Source organism: Adelges cooleyi, unplaced genomic scaffold (genome assembly GCF_023614345.1).
Source record: "Adelges cooleyi isolate 19-005CV unplaced genomic scaffold, UGA_ACOO_1.1 ACOO_flye_CR_arks_rails_tigmint_CR_PRNA_376, whole genome shotgun sequence".
Taxonomy (NCBI): Eukaryota; Metazoa; Arthropoda; class Insecta; order Hemiptera; family Adelgidae; genus Adelges; species Adelges cooleyi.
In genome coordinates this window covers 13,264,273-13,282,648 of record NW_026096053.1, presented here as the reverse complement: position 1 = coordinate 13,282,648, position 18,376 = coordinate 13,264,273, and the positions used below count along the sequence as shown (strand labels likewise).

The following is an 18,376-nucleotide window of genomic DNA, read 5'->3' as shown; positions in this document are numbered from 1 at the left end:
ACTAGCTTTAATAGTTGTAATACATGATGATCCATTGAGAACAACCAACTGGTTTTTTCTTAAAAATAATCGAAATTCTATAGTTAACCATTTTGGAAAACATTTTTTCGTTTAAGTTATTTTACAATATTATAAAATTAATACATTTTTACCTTTATAGTATTTTTCAGAGCGTTATCAAACTTGAATAATTTTACAAGTGATTATCCAAAACTAATCCAAGTGATTATCGAATAACAACTCAATGCCCAAGTCAGTGTGTTTACAGTTGGTAAAAACTAAATCTGTAAATATACAATAGCCCACTCAAGCATTAATAATTTTTTAACTAAATGTGTTTTTTATAAATTACAATATTCACAACAGATAGATAAATTAGCTTTTATTGATAATTATAAATAAATATGATATTGCAAAAACCTGATACCTTCACTAGTACCCTGTTATCAATGATAACAGTAACTTGAAAAAAATAACAATAATATTTTAAGATAAGGTGTAACAACTTAATTTATCATATATTCAGCCGGTTTCACCAACTATTATTAATACACTCTTAACAAAATGTTAGTTAACAATTAATTTAAATTTAACATCTGGTTAAATTAAGTAAGTTTCATCATACCATTATTTTAATTAAATTCTAGTTTTAAATTAATAAAATGTTAGTTGGGTTACCAAAGCGGTTACCTTGTTTTAAACGTTCTCATTGGTTATCACGAAATTTGAAAACTGATAAGTGATAATATAATAGTTTTATATTTAAATTGCAATTAGTGATGTATAATTTGATCAATGGCACTTTAGCATGCCAATTAATTTGTTAACAAGCTTATTTCGGCTAATTAACTTAACGGTCGTTATTAACTTAACGTGCTAAGGCTAAAAAATATTTACTAATTGTTAAATTTAATTAACAAATGTTGGTAAAATCGGCCGATTGAATACCAACCGCTTAACAACGAGGCCTTTTTTGTCCCTTTTGTGTGGTCACACTGGTTACAGTCTTTCTGTACACTTCACTATTGCATTGCACGTGGTATAAATTCGATTATCGCCAGTAAAAACATACTTTATCTAACTAAAGTTGTTAAAAAGCTGTAAAATTTATCGTGATCGACACTACCTATAATCTACGGGACACAGTATTTTTGTAATAGGTTGTTAAAAAATATTACTATTTAATTGCTATTTCATTTGCATTTTTATAGATCTCGTTAACCGCATATTATAACCATAGAGTCATGTTTAGTATGTATAAACACACACAGCAGTAATTAAATAGAGTAATAATTGTGTTTATTTGTTTTTTTTTTGTGACGGCAATAATTTAAATAAGTTAATTTAAATATTCAAGTTGGAAAAATAATTAGTTCAATGTGTGGATGTAAAGGGGAAACAAAATTATTTCTAAATCCTTAATAAGTAGTCAATGAATAAAAAAAATAATATTACCTTGCCATGAAACATTGATTTGAGCTTTTCTCAATTGTAATATAGGTATAAATATATTATTATACATTTATTAATTTATCATTTTCATTCGTTTCATTAGTGTGATTAGCTTTTGTGTGTGCAATCTATTTTTGAATGATAATACTTTTAGCATAAAAAGGTATACACAGCAAAAATGAGCAATTTCCAATGCTAACGTTTTTTGGTCTTAAATAAACTAAAATGGCGTTTACTGGAAAAAATGAGTAAAATATTACTTATAATAATAATACTTAGAAATTCAGTTAATTAAACTAAATACAATACCTCGAAGCTTATTTACAAATTAACCGGTAATATAATTGACATAGTCGAAATTTAGTAAAACCTTTTTTTTTCTTTCTTAAATATTGCTTGTACACAACTCCTTAAATGCAAACCGCATACAACCATCTTAATCGATTTGAAAAATGTCCCTGCGAAGCAGTTTTTGAATGTTTGAGTTTGATATAATATTATGTACAAGTTCAAGTGAATAATACACAATGATATTTACAAATTCGAAATAGATTTTCGAACAAAACTCTCTTCACTACTTGTTTTGTAAAACTCAATTTTTTTTATTTACTCTTTTTTTAAGGTCGGATAATATAATATACATTTATATATAAATAAACAGAGGCAAAATATTAATCTCGAATATAATTTTTTTTTTCCAAAATCGAAGAAAATATATCATACAAAATGTTTTCAATAATTAACATTTTTTATTTTATTTTTTTTTAAGGTCATCTGTGGTAATCGCAATACCATTAATGTTTTACATTTTGTTTTGCTTTTATGTATGTAAATAAAAAAAATATATATATTATCTATAAGTTTATAAAAGTTTAATGTCTTAAAATTGTAGACTCGGACGTTCTAAAACTCTAATAGTACCTTTCAAACTATCACTCTAGTCAGAAAAAATATAATTTTTAATCATACATTTAAAGCCGTCTAAAAGACTACAATGTCGGTTGAAAAAAAAAATGGTGAGTTTTTTTATCGATTATTAATCTTATACAGATGTGTGTTATGAATAGACAAATTCAAAAAAAAAAAAGAAATGTCAAAAGAAAGTTTAAGTACATCTGAACGAATCGAAATCGACGAGAATTTAACAAATAATTCGGTTTTAGTATTTTGCTTTGTAAGTAATTTAAAAAAAAAAAAATTTCTAGTACAGATTATACAGGGTGATCAACCTTGCCAGAAAGTAATAACAAATTGATCATCCTGTATAAGAAAAATATTGTCCATAAAATATTGAACTCAAATCAACACAAATTTGCTGTTTTGTTTTTATTTAATTTAAACATTTTTTTTTTCAAAATAACAAGGTAAATATTTGGTTATTTTTTATAATATTTTACAAAAACATATATAAATTTCCTCAAAGAAAAACTGTAAAAAATTGGATGGATATTTTTAAATTGCAATATTTTTATTTGTTTTAATTTTCCAAATTCGAAAATCATTAAACCCCAGTTTGTCGATTAAAAAACAATTATGGGAAAGAGATCCGGTTAGAAATAAATAAAAAAAAAAACAAGTTGTCATAATAACACTTCATTTAAGATATAATAAAATAGTTAAAAATATTATGACCGTCCTACGCGTAAACGAGTTTTATTTGCCCATCAAGTATTTTGTTTAAAAAAATAGAATTTCAATAATATATACAGCACATAAAATCTTAATACATCCAAAAAAGATCTTGCTTAAAAAAAAATACATCTCCATACGATTTTTGATGTGTATAAAAACTAGAATTTTAATTTTATAAAAAAAAAACCTGGCACTTTGTGCGTTTCTCAAACGTTTTGGTTATCATTTTGGCCACATTTAAACTGTTGTATAATGATTTACATTGTTTGAAAAATGAAATACCAAGTTTTTACACTATATTGCAAGTTTAAGTATTACATACATTTCCAATATAGAAAAGTCTGGACCAAATTATAAATGCTCGAACGTTGAACAGTCCACTTTAACATTATAACTTTTAAAATAAACCACTGTGCTTAATCGATGCTTTTTCTTATCAAATTAAATACAATGGCGGCCTCCGAAAATTTATGTAAGTACTTTATGCAGAAAAAGCGCTTGTTTATTGTCTTACAAAAACAAGTTTTGAGAAAACCCAAGTTTAAAGTTTAACACTGAGTTTAGGTTAGGTTTGGTTATGTTAGGTTAGATTAGGTTAGGTTAGGTTAAACGCATTAGAAAATTTCCTAAATAAAATAAATACATTTTCAAATAAATATACTTCAAGAAAATGCAAAGCAAAAAAATTGAATTATTTTGAAAATCTGAGTACCTTGAATTCCATAGTGCACAATATAACACTATTCAAATGGAAAATAAAACATATTATTTAATCATCTATTGTGGTGTCAATAGCAAACCTTACAGTTAGGTTAGGTTATGTAAGGTTAGGTCAGGTTAGGTTAGGTTAAACGCATTAGAAAATTTCTTAAATAAAATAAATATACTTCAAGAAAATGCAAAACAAAAAAAATTGAATTATTTTGAAAAATCTAAAGTACCTACTCCAATCGCACAGTGCACAATATAATACTATTACAAATAGTAAACAAAACATATTATTTAATCACCTTTCGGCTATTATTAATATCAAACCATACAAACATTATTATTATAATCATTATAATTTAATTTTTTGTTTTTTTTACTCGATTATTACTAAAAAAAAAACCCTGGTTATTTGCCAAGCGACCGTACTGTACTATCATGCGTAATAACTAATTATATGCCTACTTCATAACTAATTCCCCAAACAACATAGTTTGATATATATATATATATTTAAATTAATATTATACACAAGCAACGCGTTGTTTTATAGTAGTTTTTTTAGTAAAAAAAATTCTACAGTAACTATACCAGTCGACGGGGGGCACAACAATCCAGTTTAAACTATATCCCAATGGCAAAATCGTTACCCATACCTACTTATATTATATTGTTATAATACTATATTAATATGCATATTATATTATTAACACCTTTACAAAACAGCATCGGTCGACGGTGTGTGGCCAAGGCCGAACGACTAGACTAGAAAGGTTTGTTATTAGTAGTAGTTCTCAGACAGACACCGACCGAGTGTGTTGTCTCGTTGAATCGTTCTACACACAAGCCGTGAAAATAATAATGGTATACTATTAGCAGACCCTATACTCGGTCGTTGCCGGGCTTTTGTTGCAGTGCTTAAAAAAAAATGTGTAAAAAAATATATATTTTAAATAAAAAATCAACCGCCTTTGAAACGCGCGCGCGTGCCTAACCGGACCGCCGCCATAGCAGCATTTTCATTCATAATAAATGTTATTAATAATAGTATTGACCTCGCACTTTGATTCGGGAAAATAAAAAATTAAAATAAATCACAATTAAAAATCAATAACACATTAGTTCGGTACGGTTCGTCTTGCACACATACACACACACACACACAAACGCGTAGAAAATATTAAATTATTATTATTATCATGTCGGACTGACAACAGTGAAGGAGAAAATCAGTGAAACTATACAAAAAAAAAATAATAACAATATTATAATCCGAAAACAACAATATGTACAGCCTTCGGATGGACGCTAAAGGCCAACAATTAACGGCGGAGACCTTGTTGCCCGATGATGAGCTGCTTATCATCGAAATGTCAACAGGTATGTTGGATCTTAATCTTATTATAGATAACAAAATATGAATTGTAAGAAACTCTCAGAGATCCCGGTCGTTACTACACCATTCCCACACTCCTCAAGTGCATAATAATAATAATATTATTTTGTATAATAGTAGGTAATAATATTATGTAGTACACTATTAATTATCAAACGGTAAATAGAAAACATTTAAAAGAAAATCCTATTAATGTCTTTCATGGTGTGTGTATTGGCGCTGACAACTATAATATGTTTTTAATCGACCTAAAATAATAATAAAACTAAACTAAACAAAACTTAATTGAGTTTTTGTGAAAAATACCAATTTTTTTATTGAGAGAGTAATGATAATACTAAAATATTTCATTAATTTATTTCGATATTAGATTATTTTGTTTAAATAAAGTCATCGGTTGATCAATTCAACGTGAGACGTTCATTTTCTCAGAAAGTAATAAGTATAGTAATAACTAATAACTTTGTTTTTATGTTATTAGGCAATATGATAAAATGTTATTTACATTTTTTTCTTGTTTTTTTTTTTTTTTGCTATTTTCCAGAGCTCCATCGATTTTTGAAAAACTCAAACGGTAATCTGATATATTTAAAATAATTTTTTAAATAATTTGCCGAACGTTTTGGACTAGTCGACAACCAGTTTTTTGAAAATTATTCAAGTTTAAAACTTAGGACTACAGGTTGAGTATAGCGTGCAAAATAATTATAATATACAGGGAACTCTAATGGGAGATTTCCTCTCAAGTCTTTGTTCACGCCTTATTCATTATTCCATCATATCATTTACTATTTATAAACGCTACTATTTAAAAAAATATATATATTTTTTGTATATATAATATATACTTGACTCCGCCCGTCCTAAATGTTAAACTCTGACAACTTTAAAAGTAATTTTCAAAAACTGGTTATCACCCAGCAAATTATTCTTAATTAAATATATATTTGAGATTCAAAAATCGATAGAGCTCTGGACAAAATACTAAAAAAAAGGTAAATATATTTAGTAGCTACTCGTATTATAATATTGTACAAAAACATAATATACAAAAATGTTTTCAAAAAAAAAAAAAACTATAAAATTGTGAAAATGAGTGTATAACGTTCAATTGATTACCTGTATAAACACACATCTGACATCAGTCGTTTGATTTCTTCTTCGTCTTCGCCTTACACTCTCAACAACTACAATGGTTCAATCGTTTGATTTATTTGACTTAAAAAATAAAATTGTTTTACTAAAATAAATCGCACATATTTTTCTGAGAATAAATCTAGTGTAATATTATATTAGTCTAATAATTAGGTTTATATTGTAATAAATAAATGTGTCAATAATAGAGCTGTTCCTAACAGATGTGTTTTTTTTTTTATTAATTTCACCATTCAGGGATGTATTATTTTGCAAATAAAACATTTTTTAATAAGTTTCGACGCTTTTAACAGCTATTTCTTTGCCACCAAAGTTTTTTCTTTTATTTTCAAGAAAGGGATTAAGCGACCTAAAAAATGGCATAAAATAAATACCTAAAAATCTAAAGAAGCAAAAAACACCATAAGAAACATGCAAAAAGAAAAAAAGGGTTTATTGCATTGTTCTAGATTTGTTCAAAACAGCTCTTTGTGTTTTTTTACTGATTTTCTTTCGTTAATAAGCGATTCATATTATGTATACAGACTAATCCGTCTGATGAAAGACACTCGTCCATTTTTTTTTCAATATCATTCAATACTTAAAAAAATCCTTGCTTTATTTTGAAATACTGGAAAAAAGTATGGACTTTGTTTTATCGAAATATGACAACATACGTTTTGAATTCCATAAATGAAGAGAGTGAATATGTCAAACGTGTTGCAAGTGCTAAAGTATAAAAATTGAACTATATAATTTGATTTGTATTTTTTATTCATTACCGAAAACACAAAATAGGTATGATTGTTTTTTTTTTTTTTTTAATAATTAACAGCTTTTCCTCACAAACATTTTTATAAACAAATATTTGCCTTTGAATTTTTCAATTTTCATCAATCAGCTGTTAGTTTGCTAATATCACCAAAACCGCAAGTTAGCTAATTATGTAAATTTGCATGCAATACTTACATATATAAAATATATATATTAAAAAATATTGTAATACTTATTAGTGTGCCAATAAAAATACAACTACAACGTTAACGTGTCACCCGCATTGTATTTTGTTATCATCTCTCAAAACGTTTAGGCCAAAAATATATTGTAATAATAGTCGTTTAAACAGTTTTTTTAACAGCTTAGTGACTACACAATATAGTCTTATTGTCTCTTAAAAATATACGATATAGCCGCAAAACGTAAACACAACTGTTGAACGTTGTAACTTCATTACAAAAAAAAAAACAATAATAAGAATAATAATTATATTGTGTTTGATTGCATTGCGATTTTATGGCTATTTAATTGATCCCCGTTATGGAATTGACATTTTTTTTTTTTTTTTTTAGTCTTTCCACAGTGAATTCACAATTATTCGAACAACGTCCATATTATTGTGTACAGATAATTCTAGTTTATTTTTGTATATTATTAATCAAATACCGCATAATACAGATTTAATGAGTACTAATTTCAAGGCTGGGTCGCTTCGAATCAATTGTAAATAGACCAAAACAATAATACCTAATAATAATATATACGTATCTACACCGTAGCTGCTCATTTTCGTGTGATCTAGGATTTTTGTCCGAAAAAAATAAAAGATAAATGTCACCAATAAAACACCCTCGAGGGGCAAGCTAACAATGGTAAAATCAGCAAACTAATAGGATAAAAAAATACATATATATATATAAGATGCAACTATTATATCATTATACAAGTGAGAAATCAAAAAAATAAGTAACCGCAACCGCTCTAATGGTGTGTTTAATCGACTATTTTATGTGATCATCAAATTACATACAGACAGGGTGATTCGTTAAGGTTAAGACACTCAAATCTCCTTAAAAATATTGCAATTTTGTAGTTTTTCTTTTTAAAACATAACTGTTTACGCTATAAAACAATATTAGACAGTATTCAATTTTTTTTTATACTATTTTGGTGTTTTCCAGAGCTTTATCGACTTTTGAAACTTATATTCTGTTATTGAATTTTTAAATATTAAGAATAATTTGCTAATAAAAACGTCGAACGGTCGATAATAAATAGTTTTAAAGTCATTCGATTTTAAAATAATTTATCAAACTGGTTGTCGACCAGTTTAGACTGTTCAGCAAAGTATTTTTAATCTAAAAAGTTAATTAAATATGTATGGCCTTGTCGTTTGAGTAAAGTTGCTATAGAGCTCTAAAAAAAGATAAAAATTTGAATATTGTCTAATCTTATAAGTTGAAACAAACAAAGTTTAACAAAGTTACAAGGAAATACAAAAGTTATATAATAATTTATTTCTATCTTGAACCGAGAGAAACTATTTTTTTTTTCTTCAATATTTTACTTAAAAAGGAAAAACACTACTCCAAAGCCAATACAGTACAAGTAAACTTTTGCAAACAAAACCAAAGTACACCCTCGATCCGTATTGGAGTCTACCTTTGATGATAGGGGTGGTGGGGGTGGAGAGAATCCTGTTTTGTTAGGGCATTAATTGTAAGTACAGGCCAAAATTTTAATGAAAATAAACAAGAGAAAATAATAGTTTTTTTTTCAGTTTATTCATTTGTTTCACAAAAACGCCTTGCTTTATTTACATAATTTTTGTGTGCGTGTGTTACATTTTCTACATAATATTCTTATTATGTATTTGATAGAAATCTAATAAAAACAATTTTTTTTTTTTAATGTAAGAAAATGTTACCTCAACCGATTCGTGTGTTGAAAATTGTTGTAGAAAAACCGCACATTACGCTTTAATGATTTTCAGGTTTAAATTTTTGGCATTTTTATTTTGGACAAGTTTCAACAATTTTAATGTACATATTAAACACCAAACAAATACGGACTTCATCAATGACACAACAGTACCTTTTATATTGGTAAATTAGTACTTAAATTTAGGCTTAAACTTTTTAATATGATGGTTTTTGTCATGGCCATTGAACAAGTATGTTTTGAGTAACATTTTTTTTTTTTTGCTTCTAAAAAATACATTGTTGCCGGGTGTTGTATAACTACAAGTGTTGTCCTGTGTGTTACACGTGATCATCCCACGGCTCTCCCACTCTCATCCCTCGGGACACGTGACACATTGTTCACCGCGTGTCCTTGTTCGGTTCTCTCCTCTCCAGGAACACTCCCGGTCTACCCCGGTCGCTCCCGTTTGCTATAATATATAAGACCGTTACCGCCGGCCTTGCAATCGCATCTGTCCAAACAGCGTTCTTGTGGCCGGTCGTGAATCGATCCACATAAATCCAGGTAAATATATTATACTTAGCGCACAATTGTTATATAAGTCCAGTTATATGATTTTTTATTTTTGATAACCCAAAAGATAGAAAATTGAATTTTTCTCTTAATTTTCTATAAAATATATTGTTCTTTAAATCTCAATAATTGAAGGGCACAGGGGAAGAAGGGTATTAGTCCTTGTATGTAATCACATTAAGTGCTGTTCTTCTAAAAAATGTATTTATTTAAACAATCTATTAACACGAATAAACAAAATTGATGGCATATATTGAAAAAAACAATTTTCATAAATGGACTACTACCCTTCTTCCACTGTGCCCTTCAATTGCAATATATTTGTTGTGATATTTACATAATTACAAATGAAAACTTTTCTAGTACAATCTTATTGAAATTAAAAAATGTCAACGTTTGAGAGACGCTTTAGCTTGGTGTTAATTTATTACATTAGACAATATTCAAAATTTTCAGTTTTTTTTTCCAGAGTTCCCTGGTTGACTTGTCGACATCCAGTTTCAAATAATTATTTTTAAAGTTTATTAACTTTTAAAAATGTTTATTCAAAACTGCTTCATTCGACATTTTTAGCAAATTGGATATGTTAGGTACCGTTTAAGTTTCAAAAGTTTGAATATTGTCTAATATAGCAATTATTTCAAGTCATATGAATTGAATGTCTCAACCTTAACGAATCACCCTGTATGTATTCATATATAATTTTATGATCACATAAAGTAGTCGACTTAAGTATACACACAATTAGAGCGTTTACCATTTTTGATTTCTCACTTGTATAATAATTGTATCCTATATTTTTTTTGTTATCCAATCGTTTTGCTGATTTTATCATTTATTAGCTTGTTGCTTAAATGGGACGACGCCCGACTCCCTATTTATTAAGAAGTTAGGTTATTTAGGTATTTTTTTTTTTTTTTAGAAAAATCTTAATTTAAACGTTAAACTGTTCTATGCGATTATTAGTTCAGTAATTAGGGGCCGAGATCATATCAAAGTAGATCAAACTCCAACTATTATAATATGGTTTTAACTGGAGCACAATTTTGTGTAAATTATTAACAATAAAAATATGTCTTGCAGAGTACCATTAGCGTTGTAAACATGACGGTCGGCGTGCACTGGTATAGACATGGGTTGCGGTTACACGACAATCCGTCTTTGTTGGAAGCGTCAAAAAGGAGCAGCAAGCTCATCGTTGTTTTCATATTCGACATCATCAACGAAGGTAAAAAAAACGTTATAATATAACAACAAACATAAAAAAAAATACTTACATTAGACCGTACTTGGACGTTACACTTGGCTATTTATAATTTTGATGGTAAAGTTATTTACCTCACCGACGACACTGGTTTTGTTTTTTTTTTTAAACGACCAATTCCGCGGATAATCTCAAATATTTAAGATGTCAAACAAAGTACAAGTATAATTTATTATAATTGGTAGCGACACAATTTGGATTTTTTTACAAAACCTGTCATTGATTTTACTCAAAACTATGTTGTTATCATTATTGTTTATCATACAAGTTTATAATAAATTGATAACAAGTCCCTCCCCCCCCCCAATTCCAACACTACAATATTTTGATGGCGGCGCGTCTGATAACAATCAAATTGTCACGATTATAATAAGTATATTTTGTTTCCACCTTATTTGTAGATCCCGAGCTAACCGGATACAACCGTATGCGTTTCCTGTTGGAAAGCCTGAAGGATCTCGACGAAAACTTAAAGGTGCGTGGTGGACGTTTGTACGTTTTGCAAGGTGATCCCGTTGCAATTTTCAAGCGCATACAACAAGAGATCGGTCTGGACTTGATAACATTCGAACAGGTGAACACATTGGACAAAACGATTAGACTACTGTAATATATACGCATAATGTTGTATAATATAATATATCAGGACTGCGAACCGATTTGGAAGAGTCGAGACCAATCGGTCAAGGCGTTTTGCGAGGAAAACAATGTGGAATGGGTGGAGAAGGTTTCGCACACGTTATGGGACCCGAAGCTGATAATCCAAACAAACGGAGGCGTGCCGCCGTTGACTTATGAGAGTTTCCAAGTAAGTAAACGCCTTCGATTAAAAGCGCAATCGACCAATGTGTTCTATGTGTGGTGTTAGATCATTGCAAACAAAATCGGTCAACCCCCGAGACCCGTGCCCAACGTCGATTGGATGTCGGTAAATTTCCAGACTCTCCCGGCGAACATACTGGACGAATTCAACAAGGTTGGTAATATTTTTTTTAACATATGGATATTATGTTAACCATGAACTGGATACAAGAAATTTCATGTCGCTATTTTTGCATTAAACTTTAACTTACAGTTGGAGATAAGAAACAAAAGTTAAGTGATAAGAGATAAGTGATAACTGATAAATGATAAGAGATAACATAACCATGATTCAACGTTTTTCCGTGGAGCGGAGAAAATAACTAGATTTTCTTTTCTTTTTTTTACATTTTAGAATCGTAGGCAAAACCTAACCTATCTTAAACTAACCTTAAATCGAAAACTGATTTGCAGCGAGATAAGCACAGATATAATATCTGTATACATATATAACAAACTAGGTTTCTAACTGCAGTGTCGCTAACTATTAGACCAAGTCGAATTCCCCAGAAAGTTTGCGAAAAATCCCTAGATAAGAAAATAAAATATCCCTAAATATTTTTTTTTATCATTTGGACGAACTTACCACACACGATGGAAATCACCAGTGATAAAAATACCGTACATATTAGGATCTGATGATTAATAATTGATAACTGCCGGTTTCATTTAGTAGGTATAATATATGACCTTTTTGTTATAAGAAATAAAAAAAAATCGTAGCTAACATTGTATTTTATCATATATAAAGAAATTAGGAAAAAAAATTCTAGAAAATCACTAAGAATATCCTTAGACAAAATTCAAATTCTCTAAATATAGATATAAATCCCTGGAGTTGGCAACACTGTGTTGCTAAGTGTACATGCCACCAATTATAGATATAAATTAATTTACCGTTTTCCGCCATCTTTGTGGGAGAGAATTAAAACCTTATCAGATGAATATATGTTTATAACAATTACAAGTTAATGTGATAACACAGAATCACAGGTAAAATAGCGAACGTCGACTTCAATTCTTATCGCTAGCTGGCAATTAATAGTTTATTATACCAGACATTTGTGGAGATAAGAGATAAAAGTTAAGTGATAAAAGATACGCGATAAGAGATAACATATCAACGATTAAATGTTTTTCCGTTGATAATAATTGGAGTTTTTTTTGTATATACCCACAGGAACTAAAAGATCTAACTCCGGAGTACTTCAACATACGTCCGGAAACCGCTGGCTTGTCTAATCCGCATAACCGTTGGTACGGCGGCGAAACAAAGGCTCTGGAACAACTGCAGAACCGTCTGGAATTCGAAAAGGAAGCGTTCGTCAAGGGGTTTTACCTGCCGAACCAAGTGAATCCGGACCTGTTGGCGCCGCCGACCAGCATGAGCGCCGCTCTGCGTTTGGGATGTCTATCGATCAGGAAGTAAGAGAGTGTTAAAAAAAACCTGGGTCTCCCTTCTTAAAGGATCCACTGATTTCGCTATTGTCCGGCAGATTCTACTGGGAGCTGTCCAAGCTGTTCACAAAGTCTTTCGAAACAAACCTGCTGCCCCAGTACAGCGCCACCAGCCAGCTGATCTGGCGCGATTACTTCTACGTCATGTCGGTGAACAACGACAATTTCAACAAGGTCGACGGAAATCCCGCTTGTATAGCCATCAAGTGGAACGACTTGGACCAAGGCGACAACAGAAAGCTTTTGGACTGCTGGATAAACGGCCAGACCGGTTATCCGTTCATCGACGCCGGCATGAGACAGTTAATGCAGGTATTTGCCAGCACTTTCAGCTAAATTTCCCCCCAAAAATAAATGGTAAACACAATTTTGGGGCCGCTAATTTCAATTAACATTATACAGGGTGTTCCAGCATTAAAGGTAAGTAATAGGTGATTGAACATGTGGGGGACCCCCAAATAAGCCCCAGTTTTCATTTTTTCGATAAGTCAAAAATTGAAGGTTTCGACAGTTAAGTAAAAAAATAATGACCTAAAAAAATATTCCATGTTATTCAGTGCAAAAAGCTCACCTTAAAAGAGGGGTCACATAATTTTCAGTCTTTTTCAGCCCCTAACTCTTCTCTTATCATTTATCTCTTATCACTTGTTTCTAATTATTTATCTCTAATCTCTTATTATTTAGCACTTATCTCTTATCATTTATCTCTAATCTCTCATAAAATAACCTCTTAGCAATTATATCTTTTCTTTTATCTCTTATCAATTATGTCTTAGCATTTATCATTTATTTCTGGTCTCTATTCATTTTTCTCTTATCATTTTTTGAGTTAGGGGCCGAAAGGGACTGAAAATGATGTGACCTCTCTTTTAAGGTGAGCTTTTTGCACTGAATAACAGGGAATAATTTTTTTTTTTTTTAAGTCATTATTTTTTTTAATTAACTGTCGAAATCTTCAATTTTTCACTTATCGAAAAAATGAAAACGGGGGGCTTATTTGAGAGTCCCCCAGATGTTCAATCACTTATTACTTACCCTTTACGCTGGAACACCCTGTATAATCTTGTTCAAAATAGCGAAAATATCCCCTCTTTCGCCTAGGTTTGTCAAATCGTGTACTAAAATAATTCCACTGTAAAATTGAGCAAAATCGGGTTTATTATATCGAAGCGGCGGGCAAGCGTGCGTTGGACTGAATTTATTACCACAGATAAGCACAAAATATTATGATGTACAATGTCAATGTAAACCGTACAGTCATATCTGTGTTAAAAAAACACGTTTCTTATAAATAAAACATTTATTTAACGACCGCTGGCACCGTTTGGACAAGTGGCAACCGCTCTAGACGAATAAATAAATAAATAATAGCGTGTATGCATGGCCCAGTGATATTTTGGTATAATTTATATTAAACAATTTTTTTTTAAAAAATGCTAATACAGGAAGGATGGACCCATCACGTGGTCAGGAACGCGGTGGCTTGTTTTTTGACCAGAGGAGATCTCTGGATCAGCTGGACCGAGGGCATGAAGCATTTTCTGAAGTACTTACTGGACGCCGATTGGGCCGTTTGCTCGGGCAATTGGATTTGGGTTTCTAGTTCCACTTTTGAACAGCTGTTGGACTGTCCTCTGTGCGTGTGCCCCGTCAGCTACGGTATGCGATTGGACCCAACGGGCGAGTACATAAGGTACCTGACACGGTTTTTTTTATATATTTTAATAACGTGTCTAGTATTACACGGTAATCGAATAATCGTGTGCATTAGGCGATACGTACCGGAGCTGAGAAAATTGCCCGGCCGTTACTTGTACGAACCGTGGAAGTGTCCCAAAGAAGTCCAGAACGAAGTCGGTTGTGTCATTGGCCAAGACTATCCGGAACGTTGCGTGGACCATCAACAAGCGTCGTGCGAAAACAGAAAAGTAAATTATGAGAGATATTTTTGTAGAATTTTTTTTGTTGACACCGTACTTACTGTGAGTTCTCTCAATATTTTCGTCCCAATTCTCTCCGATTTCAGAAAATGCAAGAACTGAGATACTCGTTGATGAACGAAGGCGACGTGCCGCACTGTCGTCCGGCGAACGCGGCAGAAGTGCAGAAGTTTATGTGCTTGAGCAACGATTGCATGCAAGAACTGTTGGCAAACTTACAAAGCGAGTACGGCGACATGTATTGAAATGTCACATACGATCCTTCTCGGTTAGGTTAGGTTAAGGTTAAGTTAAGGTTAGGTTAGGTTTAGGTTTGGTTAGGTTAGGTTAGGTTAAGGTTTAGGTTTAGTTTAGGTTTAGGTTAAGTGAGGCGTCTAGTTTCAAAACCAGCCCAAAAACATTTTGACAACAATGTATTACATGTTATGACAAAACTGTTATTGAATAAAGAATGTAAACTAATTCAAACTGCGTTTGTCTGAAAATCTCGGTTGGTTCTATCTAAAGAAATACTATTTGTTGTTTTGTGAAAATTTTCAAAAATTCTTAAGCTGGTTTTCAAACTAGGCGCCTCGAGTTAGGTTTAGGCTTTGGTTAGGTCCAGGTTAAGGTTAACAAACGCTGCTAAAAAATACCGTACTTAAATGTTTAAGCGACTTTCGCCCAGCAAAAGTCTTATAATTATAATATAGATATATATATATATATATTGTATTATTAAGCGCGCCTATCTCAATATATAGTAATAATTTTAGTTTTATCGTGCTGCCGTTTCGATAAAATAAATCAACTAATAATCATCGATCATTCGGTTAGTGTTAGAGTTTTTGATCTATTGCGCAAAAAGAGTAACTCGAGTGTTGGGTTTAATTTTTTTTTGTCGTTGTAAATCATAATATTGTAATATAATTATTATATACATTGAACGAGGTCAGATATGGAACAAACGCATAACAGATGATTAGCATACATACTGTACTTACTTAACACGGTAATCATAAAAACACCTACTCTTCATTAAAATATAAAATGAGATATATTAAACGGATCTAGTTAGTACACATATATTAGCCCAGAAAAAACAAAACAAAAAATCAAACAGTAGAGATTAAATACATCAGTCTTAAGTTTAAGTCTATTGAAATACGCTTGGCTCGCGACCATAGCAATGGAAATAATTATTATATTTGCCATTTGTGTGATACTATTATTAAACTATTTTTTTTTTTTTATGAAATTATTAATTTAGTTGATTATATTGATATTCAATGCTTGTTTAAAAAATAACATATTTTTAAACTCTAAAACCAAATAATGCACTTTTATAGCTGTTATATATAACTATTACTCATCGTAGTCATAATATAATATTATATTATCATATATTATTCTTCTATAAATGTTTTTAGTGCACTTATTAAGCGCAAACAACTGTTAAGTTTCTTTTGCGAAATAAATTATTGAAATTTTATTGTATCCAATTTATCGGTCTAAATTATCTTACTATATTATATATATATTTTTTTTTTTTGAGGGATATCTATTTACTCGAATTCTAGATTGGGGTTTCTTTTAAATACTTTCAATTGCATAATTGTTTAAGTAAAAAAAAAATACATATACTTATACATCTTACTCTTATTTTTATAATCAACCAAAATTGTCTCCTATGAGTTGTGACATAATGTTATCACAATATTGTAGAAGTTTATAATCGTGTGACTTCAATTTCAAAAAAATATATAATCATCTATCTACGACCATTGTATTATTATTTTCACATTTCCTCGGAGTGCTGTAAATAAAATAATTGAAAAAATTAAAATACAAATATTTTGATTGCAAAATGTTATATTAATAATTATAAATAATATATATATATATATATATATATATATATTAATATAATACATATATTCCTGCGAGTCCATAAATATATAAATATTATATTAGTAAAACACACACACTGTTAACGTAGGACTTCAGTTCCGAATAGAAAAAAAACTGTACAAAATAGGTATTAATTATATACATAAAAATAAAGTTTAATCGAAATTACCTTAAGTTTAACTTAATATAAAATTATAATATATAAATAGCTGCGATCGTTGTAAGAACGATTGATAACAATATAATATTTTCAATCTTACAAAATAATCTAAAAATTAATGTATTTTAATTTGCTTTTTTTTTTGTATAATATATACTAAAGAAAAAAGAAAAAAAAGTAAATTCAATTTTACAAGTAATATAATTTGTACAGTTAATTTTGTGCTTTTTTTTTGGTTGGTGGGCCACAATTTAACGGTTGTCGTCGATCATTGTTTATCAGATGAATAGGATTTTACATTGGCGGTACCCTATTGAAATAATAACCTAAAACACAAGTAAAAAAATAATTAAAAAAACAGTTTAAACGCAAATAAAAAATTTTTAAAAAAATATTCGACCAGCGTTTTTCTAAACAAAACGTTGTGTTGTTAAAATATGATAACGTTTTAAAATCAAAGTGCAAGTATTTTTTTTTTTTTTTTATCTTTTGTAAGCCGTTTAATTTTGTTTGAAAGAATAACATATTTTGTGGTTTTCGATAGGAAAATAATGGCCTCGAGCGATAAATAATTAATTAATTATTATATATTGTGTGTGTAATTAAAATTTTATTTTAATGGATTTTTTTACGGTTTTTTTTCGCGAATGACGTCGTTTGTTAGTTGCACGAAAATCATTAAAATACAAGAATAATAATCAATTTTTATTTTAATAATATAAAATATAATATTTTTAGTCTATGCTACGTCAGAAAAAAAAAATAAAACTATGCACTTGCACGTGTGATGTGATGTATGTAAAAAAAAAACAACGTTGCACAATCGGTCGACCGACTGAGTAATATTATAATTATATTCTGCTGATGTGGAGTTTTTTTAATCATTAATCGTTATTGATAAATTATTATTACCAAGAGCGACTTGTAGGTACTTTTATTGGAGGGATAGGGAACATTTCAAATCCAAAAACACCTTTTTTTAAGCAGACTTTGATCCAGCCCACCCTGTTAGGTTTCGTGTTTAATTTATATTCACTCAAAAACACTAAGTCCAAACGGCAATGTATATTATTGTTAAAAGAAACTTGCGTTTTCAATGGTATAATTGTGAAAAACGCCAAAAAAAATCCTTACTTAGAGATTACATTTTTTTTAAAAGAAAAACATTTAAAGATAGAAACCCCGTTTTCCATTTTAAATTCATTTAC

The 18,376-nt window shown here is 29.8% G+C and overlaps 2 protein-coding genes across 8 annotated transcripts in view; one reads left to right on the top strand and one right to left on the bottom strand.

The window, feature by feature from the left end:
- Positions 1 to 4,576: 4,576 nt before the first annotated feature.
- LOC126840749 (cryptochrome-1-like) lies at positions 4,577 to 16,605 on the top strand. Its single transcript, XM_050576682.1, has 10 exons — positions 4,577 to 5,172; positions 10,679 to 10,823; positions 11,261 to 11,433; positions 11,506 to 11,667; positions 11,728 to 11,835; positions 12,901 to 13,145; positions 13,217 to 13,490; positions 14,624 to 14,871; positions 14,950 to 15,106; positions 15,205 to 16,605. Exons 1-10 carry the CDS (start codon positions 5,140 to 5,142, stop codon positions 15,361 to 15,363), a joined length of 1,704 nt encoding a protein of 567 aa, XP_050432639.1. The 5' UTR covers positions 4,577 to 5,139; the 3' UTR covers positions 15,364 to 16,605.
- Positions 16,606 to 17,385: 780 nt separating this feature from the next.
- The window catches only part of LOC126840748 (sodium-independent sulfate anion transporter-like), a 34,004-nt gene continuing 33,013 nt past the window's right edge, over positions 17,386 to 18,376 (bottom strand). For all 7 annotated transcript variants that reach the window (XM_050576676.1, XM_050576674.1, XM_050576673.1 and 4 more), the window contains exon 13: positions 17,386 to 17,494. In XM_050576676.1, coding sequence (XP_050432633.1) covers positions 17,463 to 17,494 — 32 coding nt within the window. In that variant the 3' untranslated portion in view covers positions 17,386 to 17,462. The remainder of the gene's footprint in view (positions 17,495 to 18,376) is intronic.